Source organism: Leiobunum rupestre, chromosome 11 (assembly GCF_980474605.1).
Source record: "Leiobunum rupestre chromosome 11, qqLeiRupe1.1.hap1, whole genome shotgun sequence".
NCBI lineage: Eukaryota > Metazoa > Arthropoda > Arachnida > Opiliones > Sclerosomatidae > Leiobunum > Leiobunum rupestre.
In genome coordinates this window covers 30256907-30272056 of record NC_143394.1, presented here as the reverse complement: position 1 = coordinate 30272056, position 15150 = coordinate 30256907, and the positions used below count along the sequence as shown (strand labels likewise).

General features: G+C 42.4%; 2 protein-coding genes across 2 annotated transcripts; both read right to left on the bottom strand.

Moving 5' to 3' along the window:
- Positions 1-3528: 3528 nt before the first annotated feature.
- On the bottom strand, positions 3529-6654 carry LOC149922222 (uncharacterized). Its single transcript, XM_090162269.1, has 3 exons — positions 4918-6654; positions 4205-4735; positions 3529-3582 (listed from the first exon to the last, which is right to left on the bottom strand). The coding sequence occupies exons 1-3, from the start codon at positions 6652-6654 to the stop codon at positions 3529-3531; spliced, it is 2322 nt and encodes a 773-aa protein (XP_090018395.1).
- A 970-nt stretch (positions 6655-7624) lies between these two features.
- LOC149922221 (uncharacterized) lies at positions 7625-13303 on the bottom strand. The gene is made up of 2 exons (XM_090162268.1): positions 10241-13303; positions 7625-7756 (listed from the first exon to the last, which is right to left on the bottom strand). The coding sequence occupies exons 1-2, from the start codon at positions 13301-13303 to the stop codon at positions 7625-7627; spliced, it is 3195 nt and encodes a 1064-aa protein (XP_090018394.1).
- Positions 13304-15150: the final 1847 nt, after the last annotated feature.

Genomic DNA, 15150 nt, shown 5'->3' with positions numbered 1-15150 from the left:
CGCCTTTCATTAGTTTAATGAAGAACCCCCTCCTTACCTTTCTAATCCACAGGTAAGCCTACAAATCTAGCGAGGTCTATAGTAGATTTCCGACATACCGAGTCGAGTGATAAACGGCGCACCGTCAGGCTAACTTCTCTCGCTAAAGCCAATTGCCGACTCTGTCTGGTCCCAACTATAGCGACGGGTAACTCTGTAAACAAGCATACCGTTAAGTTTGCGTACTTTGTCGTAGTCGACGGAAGGGGGGGGAGATCATTCGCGTGGGAATTAGCCCCCCTCTGTCGCGGATTTGATAGTGCATTTGGGCTAATAAAGGATAAAACATAACGGGCCTAAACTTACTTTTATAAACAATTTTTAATTATTAGCGAAATCTAATTAACTTTGTACCCGTCTTTGCGCGATCTAATTTTTAACAGACTTCCGATGGGAATTGAGTCAGGGGCGTACCTGCCAAACTTTTCCAATTAAGCTAGAAGGTAATTTACCTCCCGGCCGATATTCTCTCGTCGACTTTTTTACCGGCCGAACCGTTGTCGCGCTAATTAAAGATACGGCGGTATTAATTTATCAATGATTTCTTATGATTAAAAGCTGGCGGGGTTGTTCTACGTACATGCCCGATGTAGGCTAATTTATTTAACAAACTAATTTCATTTCCTAAAAAGTAGCCAAAGTTAAATATTGGCATCAGCGTTAAAAATTTATTTATCAACAGACGTTATTTGTTCTTACAGTTGTATATCCACGAAATTAATTAATAGCTTTACTCAGGGAAGATGATACGGAAAAATAATAATTAAAGGAAAAGTCCAGATTGGGTAAAACTTGGATCTATTTGAAAGATCATGTTTAAATATACTCAAAAATATCAGTCGTAAAATTGTATCTTTTTTTAATGACGAGAATTTAATTTTTAAACGAACGAAATTTACCTGCCAAGCAATCTGCCATTTTGTTTCGCGGTGACGTTTTAGGACTTTAATCACGTGCTGTTCGCGCTATAACAGCCATATGGCAGCTCACTTGGCCGGTAGATTTCAGTCGTTTAAAATTTAATTTCTCGTCATTAAAAAAAGATACAATTTTACGACTGATATTTTTGAGTATATTTAAACATGATCTTTCAAATAGACAAAAGTTTTACCGAACCTGGACTTTTCCTTTAAATTCGACGGTGAGTGTTGAAAATATTCCCTAAATGATTAGGTTAAGAAGGAGGTTGCGGTCTGAAGTTGGAAAAGTTCAATTGACCCTCGAAAATTCCTCAAAAAATGGAAAATCCCATGAAACCCTTTAAATTTGGGATGGGGTCTGAGTTCGAACTGTCGGTTACAAAATCGCGGAGAAGTATCAGTTGAAACTTGCAAAACGAGGTGTAATACACACCTCGATAGATCCCCTTTTCTTTCAGGGAATTTTACCAGAAGGGTTAGAAGTTTTTGGGCAGCAGCTCTCCGACTAACAAAACACTTTTTCCTTTCGGAAAATTCTAATAATTTAGTTTTTTAGGTGTGTTTACAAGTCCTTTTATATTTTACTGGTTTTACAAATTTATATTTTACGTTGTACCGAAATTTTTATAGCAATTACATTTGCGCGTATTATACAAAATTTAAACGAATTTTTAATTTTAGTTCATTATTTCACAAGAGCTACACGAACGGGGCCTTCCAAAATTGCGTGACCTTGGTAGTCCAATCAAAGGTCGTAGGGAGGTAATCCAAAGGTCGCTGATGAATTGATTTTTCTAAAGAAATCTATTGAAGCCGCTTTTGGATAAGTTTTTTTTTAATTTAACACGAAATGATATTAGATTTCTTTTACTTATTTATTTAGATTTATTTTAATTATTTATTTAGATTTATTTTAATTAATTATTTAGATTTATTTTACTTATTTATTTCAATTTATTTTACTTATTTATTTAGATTTATTTTAATTAATTATTTAGATTTCTTTTAATTAATTATTTAGATTTATTTTACTTATTTATTTAGATTTATTTTACTTATTTATTTAGATTTATTTTACTTATTTATTTAGATTTATTTTACTTATTTATTTAGATTTATTTTACTTATTTATTTCGATTTATTTTACTTATTTATTTAGATTTATTTTACTTATTTATTTAGATTTAATTTACTTATTTATTTAGATTTAATTTACTTATTTATTTAGATTTCTTTTACTTATTTATTTAGATTTCTTTTAATTAATTATTTAGATTTATTTTACTTATTTATTTAGATTTATTTTAATTAATTATTTAGATTTATTTTACTTATTTATTTCGATTTATTTTACTTATTTATTTAGATTTATTTTACTTATTTATTTCGATTTATTTTACTTATTTATTTAGATTTATTTTACTTATTTATTTAGATTTAATTTACTTATTTATTTAGATTTCTTTTACTTATTTATTTAGATTTCTTTTAATTAATTATTTATATTTATTTTACTTATTTATTTAGATCTATTTTACTTATTTATTTAGATTTATTTTACTTATTTATTTAGATTTATTCACGTATTTTGAAATTCTCTATTTCATAAAGGCGTGACATTTAGCAATTGTTGCAATTGATTGTTGCTAGTGCATCTATAGTCTATAATTCGAATGTTTGTGCGTATTGCAACCTAGATTCTTGAGAGCTGCATTTGAAGCAGAAACGTTTCCATTCCCAACCATTCCCGTTAAAACAATATCCATTCCCATCCCATTTCCTTTCAAATATTTATCTTCAAGACAATTCTCATTCTATTTGCCATAAAATATATCTTTCCCTGCCCGTTATTTTACATACCCGATTCAAAGTATGGTGACCAGAGTTGTGCACGAATAGCTTGGGAGAGCGTTTGGGGGTCACGGAAGGTGGGCCTACCGACAGAAAAATAAGCCCGGTGTTCGCGGAATCACGGAATCACTGAATGAAAACTTAACGCGTAACGCGAATAACTTAATCGACATTAAATAATAACGACTTGTTAAGAATTGAAAATAAACTGAATTTAATTGAAAATATAAAGAGGGGTTTACAAAAATAGAATTAGTTAAAACTTGGTTTAAAAATCGCGGAAGGTCTCGAAAAGGGTTTCTCTCGGAATGAACAAAGGTGACGACTGACCCCAGCTTCGGAGCGGTCCTCGGGTTTTGTACCCTGGGAGTTGGTCCGCTGACGCACGGAGAAAAACTTTCCACGATTTCACCACGGAAAGAAACTGGGGACAATATTGGGGCTTTTCAACTATTCTTCGAGAAGCGAAGAATAAAAAAGGGGTCGTTAACAAAATTGTAGGAAAATACACTTAGAACAAATAGAAATACCTTATAAACTTAAAAATGAATTCACAATGAAATAAACAAACTAAATACAAAAATTACGCAATCTTAGCGAAGATTTAACATACTCCCGCCCTTGGACTCCGTTCAAGAAAATTGACTCTCGAGAAGATAGAGTAATTTTACTGGTCTTCTTAAAATAGTCCCGTTTGACAAACGTATAAGGCACGATCTCACATGACCATCGCGTCCAGGATGAACTTCGTGAACCACGGCCATCCTCCAATCTTGATAAAATACGCGAAAAAGTAGATAAGTCCATAATTAAAAGGGATAATATAGCTAAATCCTAAACAAATTTGAAGAAATTTAAAAACTTACTAATAACTCGTACCGATAGGTCTTCGAGCAACGCGAAACTCGGATCAAATAGATCTTCGAGTAATAAACTAAAGTAAAAATAAATAAAATAGCCAGAAATTCCAACGGTAGACCGGTTTCGTTCTATTTGGAACTCATCAGTACCGTGCGGGAAATCTGGCTGGCGACTATCAAATCGAAAGAGAAACTAAGCCTAAACATTAAAAATTTCAAAACGCGTTGCGTATAGCAACGGAAAGCCGAAAAGGGGGGAGTGTGGTGGAGAATAGTATATACGATAAGTTAAGTTAGGAGAAACCACCTATGGACTGTGAGAAGGATGATAAAATACGCGAAAAAGTAGATAAGTCCATAATTAAAAGGGATAATATAGCTAAATCCTAAACAAATTTGAAGAAATTTAAAAACTTACTAATAACTCGTACCGATAGGTCTTAAATTTCTTCAAATTTGTTTAGGATTTAGCTATATTATCCCTTTTAATTATGGACTTATCTACTTTTTCGCGTATTTTATCATCCTTCTCACAGTCCATAGGTGGTTTCTTCTCATCCTCCAATCTTGTCGCTTAGCTCGGGGCTCTTCTATTAGGACGACGTCGTCCACTTGTAAGGGTTTCGTCGGGGTAGCGTTGGTACGATGGTGCGCTGAATGCAATTCCAGAAGATAATCTTTCTTCCAACGGTTCCAGAATTTGTCCATCAGAGTTTTTCGGTACTTCAGACGTTGCACCAACTCCTTTCTCATCAGCGGCTTGTCGGCTGCAGACGTTGTCGTTTGTGAAGGCAGGGTTGTCAATCTATCCCCGATCAGGAAATGCGCTGGCGTTAGAGGGGATGGCTCATTCGGCTCGTTGTAGATGAATGAAATCGGTCGTGAATTGACGACGGCTTCTGCCTCGATGAGAGTAGTCTCCAGTTCCTCGTACGTTAGAAAAGCTTGTCCAAAGACTTTGCGTAGGGAACTCTTCACAGTTTTGACCATGCGCTCCCAGTATCCTCCTACCCATGGTGCTCGGTCGGGAATGAATATCCACTTGATTTTCAGGTTGTTGAAGTGCTGTCGAATTTCGGGGCTTTTGATTGAGGTCCACAATTTCTTTAAATCGGCGTCCGCGCGATAGAAAGACTTGACATAATCTGCTGAGGTATTCCGCGGCGCGAAATGAAACGTCGAAACGCAAGAAGAAATTTATCAGCTGACATATCTGTCACTAACTCAAGGTGAACGGCACGACTGACCGCGCAGGTAAAAAGCGCGATATAGCTTTTCTTCGCATCACGTGTGTCGATTGGACCCGCGAAATCAACTCCAATATTTTGGAAAGGGCGCGTCGCGTTGACTCGACTACTTGGCAAAGATGCCATGGGTGCGCAGGAAGGTTTTGCACTGAAAATTCTGCATACGGTGCAGCTGTTAACCACTTTTTTCACAAGTTGACGGCCGCGAAGAATCCAATAGTAGCTTCTTACTTCCGTTAGAGTATTATTTACGCCTGCGTGCATGAGTCTCTCGTGATGGTCTTTCACAATTAACTCGGAAAGTCGATGTGTGGGTGGCAGAATAACGGGATGCCTCTCCTGATAGGTAAATTCCGTCTGTCCCAAGCGTCCGCCAACTCGCAGAAGGCCTTCCGGATCGAGGAAGGGGTTTAGCGTGTGAAGCTTGGATTGGCGAATTTCGTCTCCTTTCGATAGACTTGAGATCTCCTCGGCGAAGCTTTCCCTCTGAGCGGTTTTGATGAGATGATTCTCCGCTTTCACGAGTTCCTCCAGGGTCAGCGGCTTGCTTCTATTCTCGGGGCGTTTCTTGACGCTGATGTCGATGAGACGTAAAACGTACGCTATGATACGGGTGACCTTCTTGAAGGAGCTGAATCTCTCCAAGTCGATGAGGCTGGTTGGCGGGGACTCGATGATGCTCAGGACTGCGTTTCCTGTTGTACTTTTCTTCTCTTCGGCGGCTGCTTCTGCCAGGAATTGGTCAGGAATCGGAATTTCGATGTGTTGATTCAAATCACCGCGTAGCCAGGCTGGACCGTGAAACCAGAATTCGCTGTTGACTAGCTCGGTCATCTTCTTCCCTCTGGTGGGCAGGTCTGCTGGATTATCGACTCCTTTGCAGTCGTGCCACATCTCTGGAGTCGTTAGTGTATGAATCTCGTTGACACGGTTCGCTACGAAGGTTCTCCATCCTCCGCTTGTCGGTGGCTTTTTGATCCATTGCAGGGTGATAGTTGAGTCTGACCACATGTAGACTGACGACGGTTTTTCGCTGAAGGTTTTCAGGAGATGGTTCACTAGGCGGGCTCCAAGGAAGGCGCCCATCAGTTCGAGCTTCGGAAGTGTCAGGGATTTCTCAGTAGACTGATTCTCTTCCGAAGGCGTGGCTTTTTGCCTCTCTTTCGTCTTTGTTGTTGGTGCGACTCTGCTTTTCGAGGCGACTAGGCTTGTAGCTACGTTTCCTCCGTCATCTTCATAGCGTAGGTAGACCACTGCTGCGTACGCTTTCTCGCTGCTGTCGACGAAACAGTGTAACTGGACAAACGAAGGACTTCCAGTCTTGACTTCTCCGAAGTAGAATCTTGGTATTCTCGCGTGACGTAGATCTGGTAATTCTTCGCACCAGGTGTTGAATTGATTGGCCAAATCTTCGGGTAACTTCTCGTCCCAACCCAAGGCGTTGTTTTTTGCTGACTTCAGTTTCCATAGTTGCTGAAACAGGATATTCGCTCTCACGATGAAGGGGGCAAGAAAGCCCAAAGGGTCGTAGATCCTGGCTACCGCTTTAAGAACCCATCGCTTGGTTTCTTCTCGCTTTTGTAGGAACTTCAGAAGCGGCGCTACGTCAAACGTTATCTCGTCGGTGGCGGTGTTCCATGATAGACCCAGTACCTTTTGCGGTGATAATCCAATTAGCGTCTCTTCAGCTTCAGGCTCGGAAATATTTCCTCGTTGTCTCCTTACTACAGGAACCATATGCAATTAACGGTCGGGTAATAGGTTTACCCATGGGAACAAGGATCGTATGTTCCCAGGACAATCCAAAGGCAGCTGTAGCTGTCTTCAACCCTCAGGCACAAGTGATCGTGCTCTACGAAGACTCTCACATGGTTGTGGTGGACGTGCTTTTGGGGAATCTAAGCTTATGCCTGTTCTCCATTTACATACCACCAAATGATGACATTGAATTCCATATCGATAAGATTGCGAATCAATTGGAAGTACAGAGTGGAAAAAAGGTTATCTTGTGTGGTGACTTTAACGCCCATCACGCGCTTTGGGGATCAAAGCATCACGATGAGAGGGGTAGGTTGTTAATCGACTTGTTCAACTCGTTTGATTTGAATGTCGAGAACGATCCGGGTAGTGGCCCGACGTTCTGGACCGTTAATGGTAAGAGTTGGGTGGATCTTACGGTATCCAGTATGGCAATTGCGAGTAGAGTAATTGAATGGCGTGTCAGCAACGAGGAAACATGCAGTGATCACAAATACATTTTCTTTGAAATTGGTGATCTTGTCCTGGAGAATGATTCGAATGCAATTCGTGTCAAGGATATCGATCTTGAAAGGTTACAAGATATTATCGTGCCTGACTTGGAGAGGTTGATGGAGTCTCCACTCAACAATGAGGTTGAGGTCGAGGCATGCGCGGTGGAGATTAATAATCTCATTATTGAGCGTTCAAAAGAATGTTCAAGGTTGCGTAAGAATAAGGGGCACAAGTCCACTCCCTGGTGGACGAGCGAACTCAGTGAGAAGAGGAAGGAGTTACGAACGCTCAGGAGGAGGTTCCAAAGAACCAGGGACCATGCAGCCCGGGAGGCGCTAAAGGTCGAGTACCGTCGTGAGTCAAAAAGCTATAAAGCACTTATAGCGGACTCAAAGCTTAAGTCCTGGCAGGATTTCTGCACTAGGGTTTCAAGGGAGGATCCTTTCTCCCTACCCTATAAGTTGGCCACAAAGAAGGTCAAATGTAAGAATGCATTAAATTGCATCAAGAAACCAAATGGTTCTTTGACCTCAGGTATTGAGGAGACGTGGTCTACTCTGATGGATACTCTTTTTAAAGAGGACTCCTTAAATGATGATGAGGAGGTTCATACGACAATAAGGGAGTCATTGCACGAAGACTTCATGAGTCAGAATGATGAGCCATTTACGAGTGATGAGGTCTTGGAGACTATCAACTCTTTTAAGAAGGGCAAGGCTCCTGGTGAGGATGGTATCACCATCGAGCTCTTCAAGATATTTTTCTTAGCTTGCCCAGCGTTGTTTGTCAGGCTTTTCAACACTTGCCTCAGTATGGGATACTTCCCAAAACTTTGGAAGGTTGCTAAGTTAGTTTTTCTTTATAAAGAAGGCAGAGACAGGCAGGACGCTAAGGCCTACAGGCCAATCTCGCTTCTTCCGGTGGTAGGGAAGGTGCTTGATAAGCTGTTGTCAAGAAGGTTGTATTACTTTCTCCACAGCAACAAATTGCTTAGCGATAAGCAATTTGGGTTTAGACATAGTCGATCCACGACTCACTGTCTAACCAATATGGTGAACCAAATCAGGGATAACAAAGAAAATAATTGTCACACCAGTCTGATATCTCTAGATATCGAGGGTGCTTTTGACAATGTGTGGATTCCAGGAATCCTACACGGTTTAAGGAACTTTAAGTGTACGAAGAACATATATGAGACATATGTTAACTATCTGAAGGATAGAGTTGCAGTGGTGAGGGCAGGTAGTACCTGTGTACGGAGAGTACTGACCCGCGGCTGCCCTCAGGGTTCATGCAGTGGACCTCTGCTATTCAATGTGGTTATGGATAGCGCACTGAGGATTGAGTATCCAGAGGATTCTCTAATCCAAGCCTTCGCGGATGACTTGCAGTCATTATTTTGGGGCACGTCCAGGCGTGCTCTCGAAACCACGGGTAAGGTGATCGTGGATAAATTGACTAAGTGGAGCCAAGTCTATAAGCTGAGTTTTTCCATTAAAAAGTCGGCGGCTATCACCTTCGCCGCAAAATCCATAATGAAAAGGCTCCCAATCTATAAGATGGGAGCCGTCAACATTGCAAATGTTGACAAGTTGAAAGTTGTCGGTGTCACCATCGACAGCAAGCTTTCCTTTCTTCCTCATCTCGAGGAAGTAAGTGTCCGGGTGACGAAGCTGGTGCAAAGCATTGCTTGTTTTGCAAAGGTTGAGTGGGGCCTCGACCATAAAGCGTTAAGGACTATCTACAATGGGTGTATTGTGAGAGTAGTGGCTTACGCTTGCGGTGCTTGGTGGAAGAGCACGCAAAATAGTGTGATGGTGAGGAAGTTGAGCTCAATTCAGAGAATTGCGGCCCTTCGTATTACTTGTGCTTACCGGACTGTCTCGAGCGATGCGCTGCGGATCCTTGCTGGTATTCAACCGTTAGACCTGGTGGTGAGTCAGGAAGCTGCTGTGTTCAGGTCCTTTTCTTTTAGGGAAGACAGTAAGCATTGTGGGGTGGAGTTACGTGGTGGTAACTACCTCTACCCAGGCGACCCATGGGAGGACCACCCAGCGGTCAGTAGCAGTATAAACATCACAGAGCAACTACCCAATGGCAATGGGATAGAGGTGTTTACTGACGGTTCGTTATCCGGTCGGGGTGCCGGAGTGGCATTTGCTGTGTACAGAGATGGTGTGGAAGTGTACAATGAGGTCACTCGCATTAATGGTAAGGTGGATGCGTTTTCTCTTGAGCTGTTAGCAATACACGAGGGTATTTGCTGGTTAAGGACGCATGGTCAACGTCCTGGTGATGGTGCAACGGTTTTTACAGATTGTCTTTTTGCTATTAACGCATTAAGCAATCATAAAAACAATCATGGTTTATGCCATGATATCCGTAAGGTGTTAAAACGGATGGAGACTCAAGTCAACTTTACTTGGATAAAGTCGCACACTGGGTGTGTAGGGAATGAAAGGGCTGACTTTCTTGCAAAATCAGCAACCGATCTTCCCGAGGAGAAGGAGATGAAGCCAACTAAGTTGGTGATTAAAAGGTGGCTCAATGAGGTGACGACTCAAAGGTGGCAGGAGTCATGGGATGAGAGTGAGAAGGGAAAGGTAACTAAGAGGTACTTTCCTAAGGTCAATGGTAGCTTCAACACGAATTACTATTTGACGCAAATCCTAAGTGGACATGGTAAGTTCCCACTCTACCTGTTCAACTTGGGTCATATTGCATCGCCCAAATGCATATGCGGTGCTCTGGAAGCAGACTCAGAGCACTATGTTCGTAATTGTCCTAGAACGAACCATTTGTTAAGGAGACCAATCCGCGAGAATGGTCTCCACAATCTGGATAACGAAACGATCAACGATCTTGAACGCGTAATGCGTTATATCGTTGTGAATTTTGACGAACTCACGAGTGAGTCGTGAGTAGGAGATGCAGGTATACGGGTGTATACCGTTGTGTGTATGTGATTTAGGAAGCATTTCCTATCTTTGTATACAGGTCGACGGCTCGGCCGGGACAGATGATGAGTAACCCCTGTAATGCTTTGGCGGTGCACGGGGTATATAAATACAACAATCTGATGTCTCCATAATCGTCTCAGCTCGGGGGAATTGGTTTTCCATTTTCGCATCTGCATATTGGTTTTATCCAGGATATTGGTTACGTCGCTAGTGAGACTGTTGGCGATTTCTGCGTTCATCGCTCCTGATAGCAGGTCGTCCACGTAGAGGGCGTCTCGGATTAAGCGACAGGCGTCCCGTTTTTCATCTTCGAAGGACTTCGCGTGATGTCTGACTGTCGCGGCCAGAAGAAAGGGTGAAGAGGTGACTCCAAAGCCAACTCTCGTCATGCGATAGGTGATGAGTTGACCCGTCGGATCCGGATTGTCGACGTTGATCCATAGGAAACGTACGGCGTCTCGGTCTGTCTCGGCGATGGAAATTTGCAAGAATGCTTTTTCCACGTCTCCCGTAAAGGCGATGGCGTTTTCTCGGAAGCGGATTAGGACGTCTAGCAGCTCCGGATTGAGGTTTGGGCCCGATTCTAAACAATCGTTTAGAGACGGTTTTCCAACGGCTCGTGATGATGCGTCGTAGACGATTCGAAGGCGAGTTGTGGCGCTTGATGCTCTGATTACTGCCCTGTGTGGTAAATAATAGACTGGTCCCGCTGCGGTCTTCAAATTCTCGGGAGGGACGACTTCGATGATGTTTTGGTCATGCTGATCTTTCATGACCTGGTTATAGTCGCCGAAAAGGATTGGATCTCGCTGCATCTTCATCATGAGGTCGTCTGTTCTCTTCGCTGCGACAGAAAAGTTATCTCCCAGAAGCGCTTTGTTGGATTTCCAAGGCCAGCCTACCTCGTAACGTCCATCGCTGAATTTGATGGTTTCCTCGAACCCTTCAAGTACGTGGTTTTTGACTGGAATCTCCATTTCTCGGCTGTCGATGCCGATAGCGTCCAAGTCCCAAAAGAGTTGTAGTTGCTCGGAAAGGGGATCTTCTCGGCTCGCTGATAGCATGACTGGTACTGCGTTGGCTCTGAATTGACCGGAAGTGACTGATGTTTCGCCGCTGACTATCCATCCTAGTTTCGAGGACATTGCGACGAAGGCTTCTCCTAGGCGTACGGTTTTTCCGAGTGCGATTTTCCAGTACTGCTTCATGCCGATTAAGAGATCCAACGATGAATGAGTGGGATCGCGGGTGGTTGTCATCGGTTTGTCCGCCATCTCGAGTCCTCTTCTCCGCATTTCTCGTGCGACCGTTGATCCGGGTACTGCGAAGACGGCCCCACATATTTCCGGCGTCTCGTAAGCTTCGATGACGGCTTTGCTGTTCGGATCGTTGACGCTGTATATTTCCACGAGGACCTTTTTGCGGACTTTTCTGACTGGCTCCTCTCCTTCGAAACCGTATACTTCGATGGCTTCTTCCGCGATGACTTTGAGGTTCAGTTTTTTGGAAACGTCTTCTTTGATGAATGAACAGTGAGCGGCTGGATCCAGTAGACATCGGTATTTCATGTCTCGATCGCTTCCAAGATAGGCTTGCGCTGTCTGGAGTAGGACGGTGGTTTTGTCTCTCCCGTCGACAACTGCTGATGCTACTAGGACTTTCTCCGCTTCGCTTTCCGGCTGCTCTCTGTTTGGTACTCTCGTAGATTCTCTCGGTCTGGATTCGGCGTCGCATAGAGTTGAATGATGTTTTCTCTTGCAATACTTGCATTGTTGATTTTTCGCTCTGCAATCTCGTGATTTGTGAAACTCCCGTAGGCAGGTGAAGCAGCGGCGTCTCTTTGCTATTATCTCCCTCCTCTCGGCGACGGTGAACTTCTTACAATCGAGGGTACTGTGTGACGTGATCTCGCAGAAGACACAGTATTTGTCTGTGGCCGTAGTGAAGGCTGCGGCGCTTGTGCGGCGACGGGGTTCATCGTTTGATGAGCGGTAATCGGGTCTCCCATAGCTTGATTTCTGCGATAAAGATTGTTGCGGTTGCTTTCGTTCCGGTCTCGTTTTTGATACGGCAAAGGCGCGTTCGCGACTTGATATCTCGATTTCCAGAAATGATAGAAGGTCGCGGGGGCTCCATCGCTGATTCGGCTTTAATGTTCTCGTAAAAGCAAGGGCTATTTCTTCCGGAATTCGCTTGATTAGAATTGGGCAGAGAAGGGTACGATAGGTGTCGCTGCCAACTCCGAGTGACTCTAGACTTCTGATCTCGATCTCGCAGGTATCGTATAGCTTGGTAAGGGCATTCAAATCACTCGCGTTGCTGACCTTATCCATGTAGAGTAGGTTGTCCAAATGTTCCGCTATGATGACTTCCGGTTCTCCAAATCGCTTCTTTAAGATGCTGATAGCGGCGTCGTAGCTTAAAGATGTGAGACCGGCGATCGCTCTGGCAGCCTTGCCTTCCAGAAATGACTTCAAATAGCTAAATTTCTCGCTATCGCTTAAAGTTGTTCGATGAAAATTCGATTCAAATATTCCCCAAAAGTTGAGCCATTCTGCAGGTTCGCCGTTGTATTTCTTTACTTCAAGTTTGGGTAACCTGACGTTAAGTCTCGGCTCACTCCTCTCTCTCGGTATCGCTGAAGGGGGTGTCCGGTAGGGAGGATCCACCCCTAGTCCAAGGTCGAGAAGGGGGTTTCCCGTCCCGTTGCTGCCGCTCGGTAAACCGCCCTGGTCGTCCGAACCGGTTCCGCTCCCGCCCGTGATGCCTACGCTGACGATTTCCGTTCTCGCGGAGGACCCCGAGGAGGATTCCGCTTGCTCGTGGTTGTTTCCCCTCGGCGGCGGGCTAGCTCGTGTTTTCGCTGGCTCCATCGCTTCGAGTCGTAGGTCAACTAGCGTCTTGATTTCAAGAATGTCCTCCTTGTATTTTTCTTCTATCTCTTTCTCGTAATTATTTTCGTCCAATTCGAGGACCATCGGATCAATTTGGGCGTCAAGCGCTAGGACTTCTTTTTCTTTGACTTTTAATGAAATAATATTCACCTTCATTCTCTCGTAATTTACGGCGGTTTCCTCTAGCTCCGCTGTAATTTCGTTGACTTTCTTGGTTATCGCTGTACGGATGATTCCTCTCTTCTTTCTTAATCCCGTCAAGATGGTGGTGCTAGTCATGATGACGATCTTCAATTATCACGATCGCAGTTCAGAGTTAACACCGATTAAACTTTAATCACGTTTCGCGGAAAGTTCCCGGGTTTCGGCACCAAAAATGTGCACGAATAGCTTGGGAGAGCGTTTGGGGGTCACGGAAGGTGGGCCTACCGACAGAAAAATAAGCCCGGTGTTCGCGGAATCACGGAATCACTGAATGAAAACTTAACGCGTAACGCGAATAACTTAATCGACATTAAATAATAACGACTTGTTAAGAATTGAAAATAAACTGAATTTAATTGAAAATATAAAGAGGGGTTTACAAAAATAGAATTAGTTAAAACTTGGTTTAAAAATCGCGGAAGGGTTTCTCTCGGAATGAACAAAGGTGACGACTGACCCCAGCTTCGGAGCGGTCCTCGGGTTTTGTACCCTGGGAGTTGGTCCGCTGACGCACGGAGAAAAACTTTCCACGATTTCACCACGGAAAGAAACTGGGGACAATATTGGGGCTTTTCAACTATTCTTCGAGAAGCGAAGAATAAAAAAGGGGTCGTTAACAAAATTGTAAGAAAATACACTTAGAAAAAATAGAAATACCTTATAAACTTAAAAATGAATTCACAATGAAATAAACAAACTAAATACAAAAATTACGCAATCTTAGCGAAGATTTAACAAGAGTGAACCTCCATTCCAAATCATTACCACTTCCATAACCGAAAAAAAGATATCAATCTGATCCCTGCCCGTTCCCACTCTATTACCACTGTTTTCCCTGGGCCTTTCCATAAAAACTTGTTGAGGTTAACGGTATAGTTAGTGTAACGAGCTGTTGGCTTATTTCGCATGAAGGGTCACCTGATTTAAAGTCATTAAAAGTCGTTATTTCACTAGAGCATTAGCCTAGCTGATTACTATTATTATTTATTACCGCTTCAAATGATAAAAAAAACGTTTCCATTGAGATACTACAAGTATTTAAAACTGGTAATCTGATAAATTATTATTACTCATATACTAATCATTATCAGCTAGGCTAATACTCAAGGCGCCACCTTAGGCCTAAGTCATCAAGCGACTTTCAAAGCCAATAATTCAGGTGGCTGGGTTACAATGCGTAAGAGGGTGCTGGCAAGCCCTTCATGCCACGCGAGCCAACAGCTCCCTATTACACAGTTAGAAAAAAGGGTTTAATTATAAACCCCCAAGGTTCTTAAAAAATTCCACAAATTAAAAACCTCCAAAACCCTTTAACGGAAATTTTCAAACCCACAAGGCTTAAAAATGAGCACTTTTATGATTATAAATTGAACCATTAGAAACCCTTTAAAAACTTCCTAGGGTTTGCAACAAAACCCCGTAAATACAGACAATCGACACAACACGGTTTATATTTAAACTCTTTTCAAACCCTTTAAACACTTCCTAGGGTGTGTATTTATAGATTAAATTAAAATTAATTAATTTAATTTACGACTTTATTACAAATTTCGGCGATTGCAACGGGTGCGTTTCGAACCCAAGCCCTCTAGCACGACAGGCGGGTGTTTTACCACAGAACCACCGAAAGATGTATGATTGCGACGATGTTTAGAGAAAACATTTTGGGGAAAGTCCGTCTTCCTTTACGTTAATAAAATTATTATACGGTTTGATATCAAATTTTGGCGTAGATGGCGTGAGATAGTTTAAAACGTGCAGGGTTTGAAAAGGGTTTTAAAAAGTGATAAATTATTATTTGTTTTCTATAGGTTCTTAAATTGGAATCCTAAGGGTTTTCCATTGACCTATAGGGGTTTCCTTTAAACATTTAAACCCTTTTCAAACCATGCAAGTTGCCAAAACAAACCTTAAGGGTTTAT

What these genes read in the sequence shown, in the direction of transcription:
- LOC149922222 (XM_090162269.1), bottom strand. Translation starts at nt 6,654, where the DNA reads ATGGTTCCTGTAGTAAGGAGACAACGAGGAAATATTTCCGAGCCTGAA. An exon ending in TCGCGCTTTTTACCTGCGCG is followed by an intron (nt 4,736 to 4,917) that starts GTCAGTCGTGCC and finishes GAAATTCGACAG; the next exon opens with CACTTCAACAACCTGAAAAT. An exon ending in GAAGAAACCACCTATGGACT is followed by an intron (nt 3,583 to 4,204) that starts GTGAGAAGGATG and finishes TATTTTATCAAG; the next exon opens with ATTGGAGGATGGCCGTGGTT.
- LOC149922221 (XM_090162268.1), bottom strand. Translation starts at nt 13,303, where the DNA reads ATGACTAGCACCACCATCTTGACGGGATTAAGAAAGAAGAGAGGAATC. An exon ending in TATGGAGACATCAGATTGTT is followed by an intron (nt 7,757 to 10,240) that starts GTATTTATATAC and finishes TCATCATTTAAG; the next exon opens with GAGTCCTCTTTAAAAAGAGT.